This window comes from Lynx canadensis, chromosome D2 (assembly GCF_007474595.2).
Source record: "Lynx canadensis isolate LIC74 chromosome D2, mLynCan4.pri.v2, whole genome shotgun sequence".
Lineage (NCBI taxonomy): Eukaryota > Metazoa > Chordata > Mammalia > Carnivora > Felidae > Lynx > Lynx canadensis.
Window position 1 is genome coordinate 73,861,160 of NC_044313.2, and position 18,364 is coordinate 73,879,523.

Consider the following 18,364-nt stretch of genomic DNA (forward strand, 5'->3'; position numbering starts at 1 on the left):
GTTCAAGGACATGGGCTCAGTGTTTGGATTCTTACCCTTGGAGCAGCATTTCCTGATTTCATTATGTCTTCTAGTGTAGTCATGCCTGAGCATTTACAGACATTTCTCTTACTATAAACTACTTTTCTTTCGTTTCATTGAAATGAGCCTTTTGTTGACTTTGAAGCCCTATATGGGTAGATAATGTTAATTATGAATTCCATTTCAGGATATTTATTGGGCAGTACAGAGAGGAGCATTGGATCTGATGTAGTAGAGAACCACTTGCCTAGAGTGAAGGAATGATCTGTATAGTTGTTAATGTTTATATTGGTATAATTAGAACATGACTAATAAAGCTTATACCAATATCTTAGAATCTCTGCATCAGACAAAACAGATTATGTTACATGTTACTTGTTATTGAACTAATTCAGATCTCGTCCTAATATGTCATATGTGCTTCTTCCCTGTCAAATTCGTTGCAGTCTTTTTTTATATTGCAAATTCTACTTGGAAAGTCATAATGACAAGTATTTTACCACAGTAAACATTTTTCTTTATGTTTAGACGTTATTTTCATGAAGCTGAAGCAATTTTAAGCTGTCAGATCACAAATTTTCTCATGATAAACGTGTGAAATATTACGGTAAATGGCAAAATGGTAGCGTACCTGTTTTCGACAAGAAAAATGAGTCCCAGGCCATCCTATTCTAGCAGAACTCGGGTCCTTCTCTCTTCAGAAGCCTGGGTTAATATCAGGGGACTGCTAGTGTTGCATATATAACAATGGAGAGAGGTGCTCTGGCACATACGGCAATATATATAGTCGAGTGAAATTGAACAGTTAGTTCTGCGAACTTGTCTGAAAGGCTCTAAACATGCCTGCAGCAAATAGGTTATGAGGATCAACAACATTTTTTGGAGTCTCCCCAGGGACCCAGCCTTTCCCAGGATGCAGCATCTAAATCCCCAATGAGAAAATGCTTCCTATGGAGAATTTTGTAATCTCTTGAGAACTCTTTACCTTTGAGTAAGATTGCCAGATGCGGGTAGTAAGTATACAAAATGCATGGTGAAATTCAAATCTTCTAAAAGTTTGCTGCCTTTGCATTTTAAGCAAGATGTCAGGATGTATGAAGTGGATTTTGGTGAGCTCTGGTGCGCATCCCCAGCATCAGGTTGGTAGGATGACTGACGCTCTGCTGTTCAGAGTAAGGTCCTGCCCCTCGACGACAGATTTTTAGAAGAGACCGTGTCGTTCTCAAGGCCTGACTCATGGCACACGTCGTTCTCAGTAGATTTTCCCACGACCAGCTCGGCTCACCTTAATCTCATGAGACTCCACTGTAAAGTGGAATAACATTTGCCAGGGTCTAATCTCTCCTTTAATAATCACCTGACGGAAGAATATGGGTTTCACTTGAACCCAGGGAATAAACATTTGTACAGTTAGTTTATAGTGTCGCCATATTTTATCACATTTGATCCTTATTCTTACTCTTTGAGATTGTTATGACCGGTGTCATTAATATTTTTTACTGATGACCAAATATGGCAATGGGTTATGAGGATAGCATTTTAGTTGAGCTGATGAAATCCTGGCTGTGGATTCCTCTTCATTGGAGGCCTCTAAAAATAAGATCGTTCTGTGGGGTTTTTTCCCCACCCCCAGTAGTTGGTGTGAGTGTGTCAGAAGAGGATTAGGGAGTGGACCAGATCGCCTCCTAAGGCCCCCTCTAAACCTGGGTTTTGATCATTTCATGTCACTCTGTAGTTGTAGTGACTCTGTAGTCACTCTGATCTCTGATATAACCTGCAGTAAATATGGTGATCTCCTGAGCTATTACCCATAATAAATATTTGGGATACTACCAGTTAATATTAGTTTACAGGTTTCCCCTAGAATTTGTGCTATGAACCAGTCAGCAGTGCTTTCCTGGGTGCTGTTCTCCGTCTCTTGTTTCTGGGGGAGTAGAGGCATTCAATTAAGGTGATGAACCTTGATGTTCTCTGCACCTTGTCCCTTAGATAGCAGAGTGATTTCCAGTTTTTTCTTTCAACCTAGAGAGTATACTGTAAACAGAACTGTGTGGGACAGCATTCCACTGCTCAGGTTTTATTTAAAATGCCCTCTTTCCAAGCAGTTACCTAATTTTTCTGGTGAGCAAGAAATCTTGAAGTGTGACTTTTTGTGGCACCTGGCTGGTTCAGTTGGTGGAGCATGCGACTCTTGATCTCGGGTTGTAAGTTTGAGCCCCACTTTGGGTGTAGAGATTACTCAAAAATAAAATCTTAAAAAAAAAATTGTGACTTTTCTTTGGCACCAGTGAATGGAATCTAACACCTGACATCAGAGGAAACACACTGTTTAGACTTTGTGCACAATCCTGGATAACTTACAAAATAGAATCTTGATGAACTCATCCTGTGTGTGCCATAAAGATTGTCGTAAAGATTGTTGTAAAGCATTTTGAGGTTCTTGCGATGGCATTAACGAATCCGTCTAAACTACTTCCCTGATGTGGTATAAAGTGTTGCAAGAATTTTTTTAAAAAGTCACTAAATGTACTGATGGCTTGCAAAAGATGAAGAAGAGAGGAATTTCATACTTGGAAGACTCCCATAAATCAGGGCAAAATAAAAATTGGATCACTCAGGAGCAGTCTACAAAAAGATGCTTAGCTAACCGAGTGTTTTTCCATTGGGAACATGAGTTCGCCAGGTCACTTCTCACATACAGCAATATACGTGGTCGAGTGAAATTGAACAGTTAGTTCTGCGAGCTTGCCTGAAAGGCTCTAAACATGCCTGCAGCAAATAGGTTATGAAGATCAACAACATTTTTTGGAGTCTCCCCAGGGACCCAGCCTTTCCCAGGATGCAGCATCTAAATCCCCAATGAGAAAATGCTTCCTATGGAGAATTTTGTAATCTCTTGAGGACCCTTTACCTTTGAAGATTGCCAGATGCAGGTAATAAATATGCAAAATGCATGGTGAAATTCAAATTTAACTGGCATTCTGAATTTACCCGTTGGGGATAATGGTACAGGTTGAGCCTCGATTACAGGGGTTTGTGGGAGTCTCCACTTCTACCAGGGCCATGATCAGGATGTCCTTTTGTTAGCATCATCTGTACTTGGTGGGCAGGAAGAGGAAGGCACTGGAACACGCTGAATGCTAATGAGTAAAACGTTTGGACCCTCCTCCTTCTGCTCCTTCCCCATATGTTTTCTCTTTGGACAGGGTTCAGAATTTTGGTGTTGGGTTGCAACATCTCCATATTAATCTAGAATCTCTGTGGAGTCTATGTAAATTATTAGTTTATTTTTGGAGATTTATTATTACTGGTGGGCACTCATTCAACTGGCATTTTTCATTATTTGTGGGGCCGTTTTGTTTTCTGAGAAACCCTCCAGGAATGTGCCAGAGGAGACTGATCTTTGATGTTATCCTTTGATCTGTAAAGGGCACAGCATCTACTTTGCAACTACCTAATACATACCATTCCAACTCCTTTCATCTGCCTGCAGCCGAACTAAAGAGTAATAAAGATTTCTTCTTGAATGATTCATTACCACTGTTTAAAAAGTGTAGATTTTAAGAACAAAAAGGAAAACCATGGTATTTGTTTTGCATTGTTGTTTTATCACTTATTATAACTGTGCTAGTTTTCAAACTTGCGTGCTTATGCTTTTTCATGTATTTTGTTGTTGATGTATAGTTGACATGTAGTGTTTTGTTGGTTTTGGGTGTACAACATTGTGTTTGACAATGCTGTCAATCGTCAAGCGCTCGCCACAATAAGCGCAGTCACTGTCTGTCACCCTACAGACGCACGTATGTAGCATGTATTATTGCTACAATAGTATTGACTATATTCCCTATACTGTACTTGTCACCCCCATGACCTGTTTTTAACTGGAAGTTTGTACCTCTTCATCCCCTTCTCCTGTTACGCTTATCCTTACCTTCCTCCCCACGCTGGTAACCACCAGTTCCCTGTGTTTAGGAGTCTGTTCTTATTTTGTTTGTTCATTTGTTTTTTAGATCCCACATATAAGTGGAATCATATGGTGTTTGTCTTCCTCTGTCTGACATATTTCACTTAGCACAATCCCCTTTAGGGTGTTGTCGTGAACACGTAGTGTTATTTGTGTTGTTGTGAATGGCAAGATTGCAGTCTTTTTATGGCCGAGTAAATATCCCATTGTGTATTTGTATGTCTGTCTACACCACATCTTTCTTTTGGATTCATCTATGGATGGACACTTAGGTTGCATCTGTATCTTTATTTTAAATAATGCTGCAATAAACATAGGGATGCATATGGGTGTTTCAACTAGTGTTTTTTGTTTTCTTTGGGTAATTACTCAGCAGTGGAATTGCTGGATTGTATGGTATTTCCTTTTGTTTCTTTCTTTCTTTTTTTTTTTTTTTTTAAGTAGGCTTCATGCCAACTTAAAAGCCCAACATAGGGCTTCAACTCACGACTTTGAGATTAAGACCCGAGCTGAGATCAAGAGTCAGGTGCTTAACAGAGCCACCCAGAAACCCCTGGTATTTCAATTTTTGGTTTTTTGAGGAACCTCCATACTGTTTTCTTTAGTGGCTACATGAATTTACATTCACATCAACAGTGCACAGGGGTTCCCTTTTCCCCACATCCTTGCCTACAACCTACTTAGTGCCTTTTTGGTGGTAACTGTTCTGACTGGTGTCTCCTTATGGTTTTGGTTTGCATTGCCTGAGGATTAGTGATGCTGAGTGTCTTCGTATGTGTCTGTTGGCCTTTGTGTGTCTTCTTTGGAAAAATGTCTATTCAAGTCCTCTACCCATCTTTTAGTTGGATTATTTGTCTTTTCTTAATGTTGAGTGGTATGTTTTTTATGTATTTTGGATATTAACTCCTTAATGAATATGTCATTTGCAAATATCTTCTCCCATTCAGTGGGTTGCCTTCTCCTTTTTTTTTTGTTTTTAAGACTTTGTTTTCAAGTAATCTCTGCACCCACTGTGGGGCTTGAACTCACAATTGCGAGATCAAGAATTGCATGCTTCACCAACTGAGCCATCCAGGTGCCCTGCCTTTTTGTTTTGTTGATGGGTTCCTTCCTGAGTAAACGCTTCTTAGTTTGGTGTTGTCCCAATAGTTTATTTTTGCTTTTGTTTCCCTTATCTGAGGAGACATATCCAGAAAAATCTTGTTAAAGAGATTACTGCCTATGTTCCTTTTAGGAGTTTAATGGTTTCAGGCCTTACATTTAGGTCTTTAATCCATTTTGAATTTATTTTTGCACACTGTGTAAGAAAGTGGTCCTGTTTCACTCTTGGATGTAGCTGTCCAGTTTTCTCAACATCATTTATTGAAAGACTGCTCTTTCCCCATTGTATTCTTGCCTCCTATATCATAGAGGTCCCCCTTCTGCCCCTCCCACCCCCCCGGGTTCTCTATTCTCTTCCACTGATTTATGTGTTCTGTGCCAATACCTTATTGTTCTTGATTACTTCAGCTTTATAGCGTAGCTTGAAATTTGGGATTGTGATACATCCACTTTGTTCTTCTTTCTCAGAATTGCTTTTGGCTATTCTGGGTCTTCTGTGCTTCCATACAAATTTTAGGATTGTTTGTTCTAGTTCTGTGTAGTGCTGCTGACAGTCCTTTGATAGGGATTGCATTGAATCTGTCAATTGCTTTGGGTAGTATGGACATCTCAACATTATTATTCCAATTCATGAGCGTGGGATATCTTGCCATTTGTTTGTGTTCTCTTAAATTTCTTTCATCAGTGTCTTACAGTTTTCAGAGTAAAAGTCTTTCACTCCTTGGTTACATTTGTTCCTAGGTAATTGCGTCTGCAGTTGTAAATGGGATCATTTTCTTGATTTCTCTTTCTGCTACTTCATTATTAGTGTATAGAAACATAATAGATTTCTGTGTGTTAATTTTGTATCCTACAGCTTTACTGAATTGATTTATTCTAATAGTTTTTTTGGTGGACTCTCTAGGGTTTTCTGTATATAGTATCATGTCGTCTGCAAATAGTGACAGTTTTATTTCTGTCTTACCAATTTGGGTGCCTTTTATTATTTTTTTTCTCATTTGATTACTGCCACTAGGATTATTTTTTCATTTAAGTCACATAATGTTTGAAAAATAGATCTTCCAAAAAACAGAAAAAAGACAAATCTTCCTCCATTTCCACCCCCCCCCATGTTACTCCTTTAAGGCAAACCAGTACTATTTGATAAATTTCATACTTTCATTTCATTAGAATGTCAGATTTCACTAGTTTGTAAATTAAAACCTGTTTTATAAATGTGAGATTCTCGTAACTGTCGCTTAGATGCAAAACCTACTTGTTTGTACACATTTAGATAGATTGAGATATATAAACTATTATCCTAAACTGTCTGGAGTTATTTCAACACCTGACTACATCTTGGGGCTTCGTTCAGCTTTGTGCGCATGAGATGTTTACCATTAGTAGCATTTATTTGGCAGTAAACACAAGATCTCTTTGTGTGCTGCCCTGACAGAAAACGCAAGGAGATAATCCAAAAGCGATCTCTGCAATTTACTTCAGAAAAAGCACCATAATATTTTATTGAAGCATTTGTTTCAACCATAATATTTTATTGAAAATGTTACACAGTTCCATAAATGTTTTATTTTCGATAATACTGCTTCTGTTGTGCTACTTTATCTTCATAAGCATTTACACGTAGGATCCTGTTTGATGCCTGTGGTAGGACCAAAGTACCATTCTTTTTTACCAATCTATTGGTTGTCCTGCAAGATTCCACAAAGATTCTCCTTCTTTGTTGAATACACATTAGACCCAAGGTTCTTTTTGTGATACACATCCTTTCAGGAGGCATAAGAGTATATATTTTTAAAGTTTATTTATTTAAATAATCTCTACACCCAGCGTGGGGCTTGAACTCCTCTAGATGGGTCAGTTTCTCTCTTTCTTCCCACGGCCCTTCACCATAGTCTAGCATGGGGTTCTTTACGGTGTCTGTTTTCCAAGAGGGTGAAAATGGAGGCTGCGAGGCCTCTTAAGGCTCAGGTTTCACTCCTTTTTGGTAAAAGCAAGTCACTGGGTGAGATTAGATTCAAGAGGAGGGGGAATAGGTTTTTGTTGATGGGACAAGTGGCAAAATCCCATTGCCAAAGGGCATGTGGGCTTGGAGTCATCTGTGGAAGTAACTTACCACAGTTCACCAGCTGTCACCATTACTCACCTCTCTTCCTCATGTCACATTCGCTCCTTTTCACCCCCAAGAGTCTCACCCCTTTTGGCCCTGGCTCGAAATCTAAGGTGTTGCCAAACTACTTCCAGGTGCCAGTGAGGCTCCTTGGATGCATTTTCTGGTGTAGGTGCCCATCAGGAGCTCCTGGATCCAGAGGTCTGGGAAGTAAAAAGTTATCGGCCCTCCTCACACCCAGCATGCAGTGATGAGAGGGTCAGAGTAACTGCAGTAGATATTCTGGTTCAAAAAAAGGAGAAGGAGAAGCAGACAATAGTAAGCTGCATGGTTTTGAAATCCAGCCTGGTGCATGTCGCCATTTCCTCTTACTCGGAGGCATGGAGTGTTCCTTGTTGAGGGCGCATTTCTGTTTCTTGGAAGCGCATCTTGCCAGTAAACCTAAGAGTTCTAGATGAGCCTATTCAAATGAAGATATCTGTATTATGAAAGCACCTTGCCTCATTCTTAGCACCTACTAGACTGTCAAAGTATTGAGTTGTGTAATATTACTTACTCAATACATGCTGCTCTTTTGGAACATTCACAGCATTGGTGTCTAAACTTTTATGCACAAGTTAAATGTTTTACAGGTGACAAATTCACAAATTAATGATACCATATTTCTGGAGGGTTTTGCTTGTTGTTGTTTTTTTTTTTTGTAATAACCTTTAATCTTCCTTTATAATAACGTTTTGTTTTGCTGCTTCCAGTTTCTTAATTTGTGTGTGTTTTTTTAAACTAAACAACACATACAAAGCACTTGACAGAGCCCCGAATAGAGAGTTCCATTCCTTCACAGGCCGTGATAATGGCTATTGCTTTTATTTGTTTCTCATGTTGTTTTGAGAGAGAGCACAAACGGGAGATTGGTAGAAAAGAGAGACAGAGGATCCCAAGTAGGCTCTGCGCTGACAGCAGAAAGCCCCATGTGGGGCTTGAATTTATAAACTGTAAGGTTGTGACCTGAGCCAGAGAGCTGGACACTTAACGGACTGAGCCACCCAGGCGCCCTGTAAATCATTGTTTTCAGCCCCTATGCTTTGGGGGCAGTTTTTATGTAGCAGTAGATAGCAGCTTTGTGCCCGATGTCGTGTGTGAACTTTATCTTGCATGTATTAGTAACTGCATTTTTTTTTCTTAGCAAAACTACATAGTTTGTATCACAAAATTATGTCATCATTGATGTTCTACACCGCAGGAGCCCATCTGAACAAGTTTGGCAGCCACTTGAGTTTAGAGAGTATGGCTTCTGGGATATCCCAGTGTTTGAGAACATGTGGGTTTATGTTTAATGGTACATGAGATACAGTACTGTATGGAAAGGACAGATGGCTTGCGCTGGGCAATGTAGTGATGGTGTATTTGATCCTTATAAATAACCTCATTTGATGATAGGGGTTTATAGTTGAGGCAGCTGGCTGAGAATGTAAATTCAGTTGTCTGAGGTCATATAGCCAGTGAGTAATGGAGCCCTGGGGGATCCCAGCTCTGCCTGACTCCAGAGCTGCTCCCAGTCTATCCTGATCCTGCCTCCCATCTGAGGAATGTATAGGTTAACTAGGAATTTAAGGAATGTGTTCAATTTACCAAAAGAAGCCATTAATTTGTATCTATAAGCCCAGACAGAGACGTGGGAGAGGATAGCAGTGCACCAGTAGTCAGAAATCCAAGATTTTGGGTCATAGCCGTGATCTCTCTAACAGTGGACCCCAGGATCCTCAACTGAAGTATGTATTTTGAGAGAGAGAAAGAGAGAACCAGCAGGAGAGGGGCAGAGGGAGAGAGTGGGGGACAGAGGATCTGAAGCAGGCTCCATGCCGACAGTAGAGAGCCCAGTGTGGGGCTTGAACCCACGAACTGTGCGATCATGGCCTGAACTGAAGTCAGACGTTTAACCTACTAAGCCACCCAGGAGCCCTCAGTATTGCTTTAAATAGGCAAATTCCTGGGCTCCAGCCCAGCCCTACTGAATGAGTATCCCCGGGGTGGAATCCAGTAAGATTTTTGAGGTGATTTTCTGATTTTTAGGTGTTGTTTTTTAAGTTTATTTATTTTGAGAGAGAGAGAGAGGGAGAGTGGCACCGAGCCCAATGTGGGGCTCAATCTGACGAATCATGAGATCGTGACCTGAGCTGAAACCAGGAGTCAGACACTTACCTAACTGAGCCACCCAGGCCCCCTGCTTTTTAGGTTATGTTTGAGGAGTCCTAGCCTAGATAATCTCTAAAGAAGATCTCTTTGAACTCTTTAAGAAATGATGCTAGCTGTATTTGAGCTCTCTAGCTGAGTAATGTAACTGCACTTCTTAAAACAGAACTGCATTTTTTTTACAGCATGAACCTATCCTAGGCTAAAATGTAATATTTTCTAGGAAGCTTCCAGTAGTCAGTGATCCTCTGATATCACAACATACTGTAGAGACCCAGAACTTGATTTTGCTGCGACAGAAAATTTAATTTCCTGCGTCTTCCATTCTCCTCTGTCCATTGGATTATTTTCAACAGCATACAGACCAGATCTACCCTCCCATCGTTAAGACATTCCCTCTTTTAATCCCCTGTCTCTGTTCAGCCATTGCCCTGTGCCCTTCTCCCCTTTGCGGTAAAGCCTTTCTGGGCGAGAGTAGCCATTGGGCCCAGTGTCCTCTCCCTTTCTGGAACTCACCTGCCAGGCTGCCGCCCCAGTGCTCCTACCAGGGTCGCCTTCTAGTTGCTAGGTTTGGTGGCCAGCCTTAGCCGTCCCCTCACATCCTTCCATAGCACTGGACACGTCCCCTTTCGTCACTGCCTTCCAGGACACCACACTCGGGGGGCGGGGGGGGGGCGCTCTAGTGACCTCTGTGCCATTTCTGCTTCCCTGAGACATCACTTCTGACTTCTGGGGATCACAAGTCCCTTTCACATTGTGGTGCTCTCTGTGACCCCACTTAAAAAAAAAAATTTTGATATGGTCAAAATTTATCAGTATAAGTTTTCATCCTTTTAAATTCTGGTGAGTTCTAGGAAGGTTCGATTTCTTTAAGAGTTAAAGGTAACGAGCCGAAATAGTATTTGTAATTTTTGGCCATTCATGTATTTCATCATTTACTCTTTTAAGTGATTAATATTAACATGTATAGCTGTTTTATAGCGCATACTTAGATTATCCTAAAAATAAGGTCTTGTTGCCATGATGTAATAGTGGATGCTGACATTTAAGGGGTCCAAAGATCCACTTTGAATCTCTTGAAAGCCTGACAGAGTGGCCATTGCACACAGTAATATAATTAGTCTTTCCATTAAATCCTGCTAGAGGTTATTACTAAGAATTGCTCTAATAGCTGAAATTGTGGTAAAATATCCTGTGTTTCTGTAGAATTCTTCCCACATTCTCTGTTTAAGCCCCATATTTAAGCTTTTTAAAATATATTTAGTTCAAGTTTTTTAAATGTTTTCATTTCTGTGTCCTTATTCAGTCCTTTTCTGTCTGGATATGATTCCTCTATAGGTGTGTCATGTACAATTTGGTTTGATTTTTAAAAATCTCAACATTATTTTGTAACTTCATTAAGTGTTATAGCTAGAATTTTTAATGACTGCGTCTGTCTGGTTGAATTAATAGTTCTTATTCAGCTGGGCTTTTTTATGGTGTCCAGAGTTCCTCAGTCACAAATAAATGCTATTATACAGAATCTTTGTAAATGCAATTTTGTTTTTATTTTTAAATGATTGTCTGCTGACAAATTCCCTAGAGTAGGATTATACAATGAAAGATCCAGTCTTGAAGTCCTTGAGGTGTTAGGATTTTTCTTTATTTTTTGCCAGTTTTGTTGAGAATAATTTAATTATTTGAATTTGCATTTCTTAATTAGCAAGGTGAAACTTCCCCCTATGGACTTAATACTTCTGTTTCCTCTTGTGCGAATTGTCTGTTCCTTATTTCTTGTTTGTTGACCTGTTGGGACTTGATACGCTTGCATAAGCTCACAACCCTTTTTGAGGAATCGTATCAATTATACATTTGTATATTATTTTCCTTTTATGCTGATTTTGATTTTTTGGCATAGAGAAAAATTTGCCGGCCTTCAGAACAGTGCATTTATGACCATTCTGGTGGATGAAATTTTCTTTCTCTTCTTTTTGTAAATTATGTAATTGTTGGGGCGTGTGGCTGGCTCAGTTGGTAGAGCATGCAACTCTTGATTTCAGGGTTGTAGGTTCAAGACCCACACTGGGTGTAGAGATTACTGAAAAAGATATTCTTTAAAAAATGTGTGATTGCTTTTATTTGCTACTAAATATTTGTGAACAAATTTGTAAATGCAGACATTTTACATTCTTGGCAGACTGAATTTACAAAGGATTTTCAAATGTGTCCTTGTGTTTAAAGGTCCACATTGATGATATTTTATCTGTTCCATTTCTCCTTTTTCCCCAGGCACCCAACAGGAGGATCCTTTGTTCGTCCAAACAAAGTAAATTTTGGAGTAGACTTTCTCACTGCAGTGAATAATCGCTACGTGTTAGAAGATGGACCAGAGGAAGATGGAAAAGAGCAACCTGTTACAATTGGAAATAAACCTGTGGAAACTATTGGTTTTGACTCTGTCATAAAACAGCAAAGGTATGTAGAATTGATAAGGGCAGAACTGACTTTGACCATTTCATCACCGGTCAGGATTGAATGAAGTTCACCCGACTGACTGTGTTTTGATACTCAACACTTTGCTTCCAAACTGGTCTGGCCTTCCTGCACAAACACAAATTGAAATCAGACGTATCTGAGGATTGAAGTCTTCAGGGACTCTAAAATTCTTAATTTGGTATAGGGTTGTTGGGCTTTTCCAGATGGAATTGAAACATTAGGTTGCCCATTATTCATATTTATGCCAACTGTCTTGTATGATAAGTAACTAAAACTGACATTTTGGTTCTTTTTTATTTCATGGTGACATTTCTAACCGGAGATAAGTCAGAAATGGGAGCAGAGGCTTCACCTGCCTTGTGGCATGGTGGTGCCATCTAGAACGGAGTTAGCTTCCGTCTCTGCCTGCACACCCTTGTCACATGGGCTGCTTGTGAAACTGCAGAATCTTGGGTCCCATTCCAAACCTGAATCAGAATACCATGGGCTTTTGCTTTTAGAAGGACCTCAGATTATTATGTAGCAGTCTGAGGGGCACTAAAGAATCCATTGTAGAACTGTGCATGCAAACATTCTGTTGTCTGAAACTCTCTGGACACTGTGGTTCTATGCAGAGGGGCTTTCTGCTCCAACGCACTGTCTGAATCAGAGTGAGTAGAAGCTCATGTTCCCACAAAGACACAAGTGCACAAGAACCTCCCAGGATATGCAGGTCAAGTGATGGTCAGTGCTGTGGTGTTTGACCCTGACCTGGATGAGGTGACTTCGTAGCGACCCCTGGTGGCCGCTGTGGAGAGGAGGTTTGTAGCCGCGTGGCTTATTAGGGCTGCAATCTTTTACTTTCTCAAGTGAAAGAATTAAACTGTGGTTTTGTTCAAAGTACGTTTATTTGCTGTCTTATTTATCTGTTGTTAATATTTAACATAATACAAAATATAAAGTGCACATGGTGACAGTGTTGAAGAATAAATTCATTTCTTTGATACCTCTGCTTTGTAGCATAGATGACCCCCATAAACAACAACAAGAGAAAATTCACGGGAACAATCCAAATATCTGTAAACCTAGAACGGATGAATAGTGTTGCATTCATTCGGTGGCATACTGTCAGCAGTGAACATGCGAACAACAGCTCTGTGCAAGAGTGTGGGTGAAATCTCAGAAACATAGCGTCCAGGAGTCAGATACCAGGAAGTACACGTCGTGTGATGCCGTCTATACGAAGGTCAAAAGCAGGCATAACTGATCTATAGTGTTAGAAGTCAGAATAGACAGTTTTAAGGGGAGGGAGAAGCAGGTGTCAGGGGTACAAAGAGGCCTTCCCGAGTCCTGGGAATGTACTATGTCTTTTTTTTTTTTTTTTTTTTATCATTTCACTTTATTTTTTTTTATTTTTTAGTAGGCTCCACACACAACACGGAGCTTGAATTCACGACCCTGATATCTAGAGTCACATCCTCTACCGACTGAGCCAGCCAGGTGACCCTGTACTATTTCTTGACCTGGGTGGTGGTCACCTGTGCAAACTCACTTAAAATCACTGAGATATGTACTGATGTATACGTAGGCTAATGCACGTACTTTCCTATATGTAATTTTTTTCAATAAAAAAATAAAACTGAAGGAGGAAAAAAACTTTGAGTAAATTGAGATTTTTAAAAACGCAACAACTTGACAGTTAATCACAAAGCAGTTTACACTCATTGGTGAAAATTTAGGAACTATAAGTTGAACAAAAGGAGGTTATGACTTAATGCCACCACCGAGAGATAACGGTCATGAGTATTTTTTGCTTTTTATCCTACTGGTTTACTTAGATTTGAAGAACTATGTGTTTCATAGGGTTGGACTTCTTGGCTTTATTTTTTTCCATTTAAAATGCAAGTAATGAAAAAAATGCACATATCGTGGGATCTTTTACCCCAAAAGAAGCACAGTTTTTTCTTACTGGTTAATCTCTTTCAGAGAATACCACGACTCTGAATATTGACAAATTGCAAACCGATTTTTCTCCCCTGGCTTATGAACAACTGTATAACTCAAGAATTTGGGTGGGGGGGGAATGACCCTACTATTTGAGCATCATTGTGTTCAGTAATTGCCAGTGACTTTCTTGGAAATGACCAATGATGGGGTCAAGCTGGGTTCAGATGTCAGCTAAGCCAACTTCTAACCCTGACACTTTCTAGCTGTTAGAGCTAGTATGCCTCATTCTAAGCCTCAGTTTCTTCATTTGCAAAACATTACCTAAGCTGTTAGAGCTGCTGGGGAGAACAAGTGAGATTGTGCAGTGAAATTCAGTCATCTGTGTTAAGGATGGAAAGAAACCTCTACTTTAAGCCATCATATTACCTCCTTAATAATATCCAGCTGACCAGCTCTGAGTTTGTACCACTAAGACTTATAAAAATTGGATTAAAAAAAGAAAAACCAGTATGTGGGATTTCTCTTGGACATGGCTTTGGCTTTGGAGTGAGGTCCCCTGGGCACTGCAGTGAACTCACTGGCACAGCAGGGTATTTTTAACTTTAGAGGGGAATGGTGACCTCTGTTGGACACAGAGCAAGCTATTAGCTTGAGGTTGTTCAGTTTCATGATATTCCTGCGGTTCCTTTTGTGGGTGTCCTATCCCTACAAAGCTGGGTTTTTGGTGATGGCTGTGATAAAAAGCAAGCATCTCCTGAAAATCATCATGGAAACAAGAAATGGAGAGAGTGATGTCCAATCTGATTCTAGGGTTTGGGAAGTTGTGCAGGGCCCAGCTGACACTAAGTTCACAGGATGTAAATAGTTAAGTTGTTTGGCCCTAACTACTTACTAAATGGAAACTGAGGTGTTTTGTTTGTCTCAGGGACACACTGAAAAAATTACTAAAACACCAAGAGCGCTGTGAACTGAGCAGGTTTAGAAGGTTCTGTGTTAGACCTTTGCAGCTGCCTTTCCCCCAGATTCTGATGATTGTAATAGTATGTGCCTTGTGTCTTCATCTGAGTGTTTCCCTCAAAGGTTGTCAGTTTATCATTTATTTACTTATTTATTAAAAACATTTTTTAAAATATTTGTTTATTTTTGAGAGCGAGAGAGACAGAGCGTGAGCTGGGGAGGGGCAGAGAGAGAGACCCACAGAATCCAAAGCGGGCTCCAGGCTCCGAGCTGTCAGCACAGAGCCTGACGTGGGGCTCCAATTCATGAATTGCAAGATCACAACCTGAGCCGAAGTCGGATGCTCAACTGACTGAGCCACCCAGGCACCCCTATTTTTATAAATACTTACAAAATATAACTCACTGTGTATCAGGCAGTATTCTGAGGTTTCACAAATGCTAACTCACCAATTATAGCATTTAAGATTATTTAAAAAAAAAAAAAACCACAACACAAAATATACCATCTTAACCATTTTTTTAAATTATTTTTTTAATGTTTTATTCATTTTTGAGACAGAGAGAGACAGAGCATGAGCAGGTGGGGAGGGACAGAGAGAGAGCCAGACACAGAATGCGAAGCAGGCTCCAGGCTCTGAGCTGTCAGCCCAGAGCCCGACGTGGGGCTCGAACTCACAAACCGCAAGATCATGACCTGAGCTGAAGTCAGAGGCTCAGCCGACTGAGCCACCCAGGCGCCCCCCATCTTAACCATTTTTAAGTATAGTTTGGTGGTGCTAACTACATTCACATTGTTGTGCGGTCGTCAGCACCCTCCATCTTCAGAACCTTTTCACCTTCCCAAACTAAAACTCTGTCCCCATCAAACAGCACCTCATTTCCCTCCCCCCACCCCCAGCCTCTGGCAGCCACCATATTGCTTTCTGTCTCTGCAAAGTTGACTCCTGGGAACCTCACGTGAGTGGAATCATGCGGTATTGTCTTTTGGTGACTGACTTCTTTCAGTTAGCATCATGTTCTCAAGTTTGCCCACAGTGTATTGTATGTCAGAATTTCCTTTTTAAGGCTGAGTAGTATTCTACCGTGTGGATGCACTGCCCTTTGTTTATCCGTTCATCCATCGATGGGCTCCTGGGTTGTTTCTACCCTTGGGCTCCTGCGGTAATGATGCTGTAAACACGTGTGTATGCCACAGCATTTTAAAGCTGTGGAATCGGAGGCCCAGGGATTTTAGCTTCTTGAAGTCCAAAGGAAGTAGTGGAATTGGGATTTGAACCCCGGCGATGGGTCTCCAGATTTCATGTTCTAGATACTCTTCGGAGACTAGACACACGGGCTCTTTGAGTAGAAAACGCAGATTCTCTACACCTAAGAAGTGGCTTCAGAGATTATGTAATAAAGCTGAAGGGACGCACACTCTCCAGGATGTAACCCTAGAGAGACTTTCATGTGTGAGAGCAGCAGGTACACAGCATGGTTGGGAATAATCAGAGGAGTAAATAAATTATTTGTGGTCTATAATGTATAAAAATGAGTGGCTCTAGAGTACATGGGTCCGTAGAGCTAAATCTCACTGCTGACCAATATACCGTTGACGGGGAAAAGGTTGGAGGGGGACATATATGGTAGGATACCGTTTATATCAAATTTCATTATACAGGAAATACTATAATTAGGGGGATGCAAACGTGTGGTAAAACTATTCAATGGTTAAGTTTAAATAAACACCAAGTGCAGGATACTGGTTATCCAAAGGGAGCAGAGAAGGAAGGGAAACGTTCTGGGAGGAACGCAGAGGACTTCATTTCTATTTGTAGTGTGTGTGATGCTTGCTTTTTTTCTTTGTAGTTTAAAGCTTTCTTTTTTTTTTTTTAACGTTTATTTGTTTATTTTGAGAGAGAGAAAGTGAGAGTGGGGGAGAGGGGCACAGAGAGAGAATCCCAAGCAGGCTCTGTATGGTCAGCACAGAGCCCAGCGCAGGGCTCGAACTCATGAACTGTGAGATCATGACCTGGGCTGAAATCAAGAGTTGGACACTCGACCGACGGAGCCACCCGGGCACCCCTAAAGCTTTATTTCTTAAAGTGGGTGGTGGGTGCCGGTATTTGTTATTTTTGGTGACTTTTGATATGTCTGAAATGCTTTTTAGGTTTGAAAGAGCCAGGGGACATGTACATGCTTGTACATATGTGTGAACTCTATTTTTCATGCAGTCAGCTGAGCAAGCTGCAGGAAGTTTCTCTGAGGAACTGCGTGGTGAGTTGTGCTGGCGACAAAGGAGCAATTGCCAAAGCGTGTCCTAGTATCCTTTTCACGGAGTATCGGACGCTGGGCTTGGCCCTGGTGCCACACCCCCGCCAGTCGCCTGCCTGTGTCTGTTGTCCCCAGCTTTCTTCCTAAAGGCATCTCTGTTTCACCGGGTGCAGTGGCTGCCCGGGTGAGTTATTCGCCTTCCCAGACCCCCTTGCCTGCAGGTGAGGCAGTGTGCACGCCCCAGCCAAGGAAATGTCAAGCAGAAGTCTCTGGACAGGGCTTCTTATGAGGGGCCAGACCTGGCTGGCGTCTGCCTTCTGCCCAGAGCCTTTGCCCTGCTCCCTGCCTCGAGTGTGGACAGGACGCCCAGGGCCCAGCCACCGTCTGGTGTGAAGATGGCCGTCCAGCACGGCCTGGGCCAGCAGCGGAGGAGCCTGACCGCATCACAGGGCCCCTGCACCAGCCCCGGGGCCCCTGGACCGCCACCTTGTGAGCGAGCAGACTCCTCTCTCCTGTTTCAGGCAGCTGCGTGCATCTGTCACGATACCTCCAAACAGGCTTTTCCAGGGCTTGTAATCTCTTCTCTCTACCTTCTCCTAGAAGTGGGGTGTGTGTGTTTGCCCTACATTGCTTTCATGCCCACAACTAAAAATATGGGAGATAAGTTTAAAAACACAACTCCCACTGGCAAATGGGAGTTAACTTAAAATTTTTTTAATTTTAATTTTAATTTTAGAAAGGGCATGTTAGTGGGGGAGAGGGGCAGAGAGAGAGAGAGAATATTTAAAGACATTTTTTTTTAATGTTTATTTTTGAGAGAGAGAGACACACAGAATCTGAGGCAAGCTCCAGGCTCTGAGCTGTCAGCACAGAGCCTCGAACTCAGGAGCCATGAAATTCATGACCTGAGCTGAAGTCAGGCTTAACCAACTCAGCCACTCGGGCTCCCCAAGAGAGAGAGGGAGGGAGAGAGGGAGGAAATATCTTAAGCGGGCTCCATGCTGACATGGGGCTCAATCCCAAGACCCTGGGATCATGACCTGAGCTGAAATCAAGAGTTGGAAGGATGCTCAACCGGCTGGGCACCCAGGTGCCCCCACTTTCTCTAACTTTAAAAGGTCTTCTCACAATTCTTGAAGCCTGCCCAATCTCCCCATAATAATTTATACCAAAGATAGCAGTTTATGATCCGTGTCCCCTGAGTGAAGAGACGGCAGATGAGCAGCTCTCTTTAGCCAGCAATTTTTTTTTCTTTTTAAAAATTTTTTCTTAATATTTATTTACTTTTGAGAAAGAGAGAGAGAGCCAGACTACAAGCTGGAGGGGGGCAGAGAGAGAGGGAGATACAGAACCTGAAGCAGGCTCCAG

General features: G+C 41.4%; 1 protein-coding gene across 3 annotated transcripts in view; it reads left to right on the forward strand.

Moving 5' to 3' along the window:
- Positions 1 to 18,364, forward strand: part of TBCE (tubulin folding cofactor E) — a 91,548-nt gene that overhangs the window by 53,485 nt on the left and 19,699 nt on the right. For 2 of the 3 annotated variants that reach the window (XM_030335373.2, XM_030335372.1), the window contains exons 4-5: positions 11,652 to 11,837; positions 16,957 to 17,045. In XM_030335373.2, coding sequence (XP_030191233.1) covers positions 11,652 to 11,837; positions 16,957 to 17,045 — 275 coding nt within the window. Of the gene's footprint in view, positions 1 to 11,651; positions 11,838 to 16,892; positions 17,046 to 18,364 lie in introns of all 3 variants that reach the window. The other variant, XM_030335374.2, reaches the window with a different exon arrangement.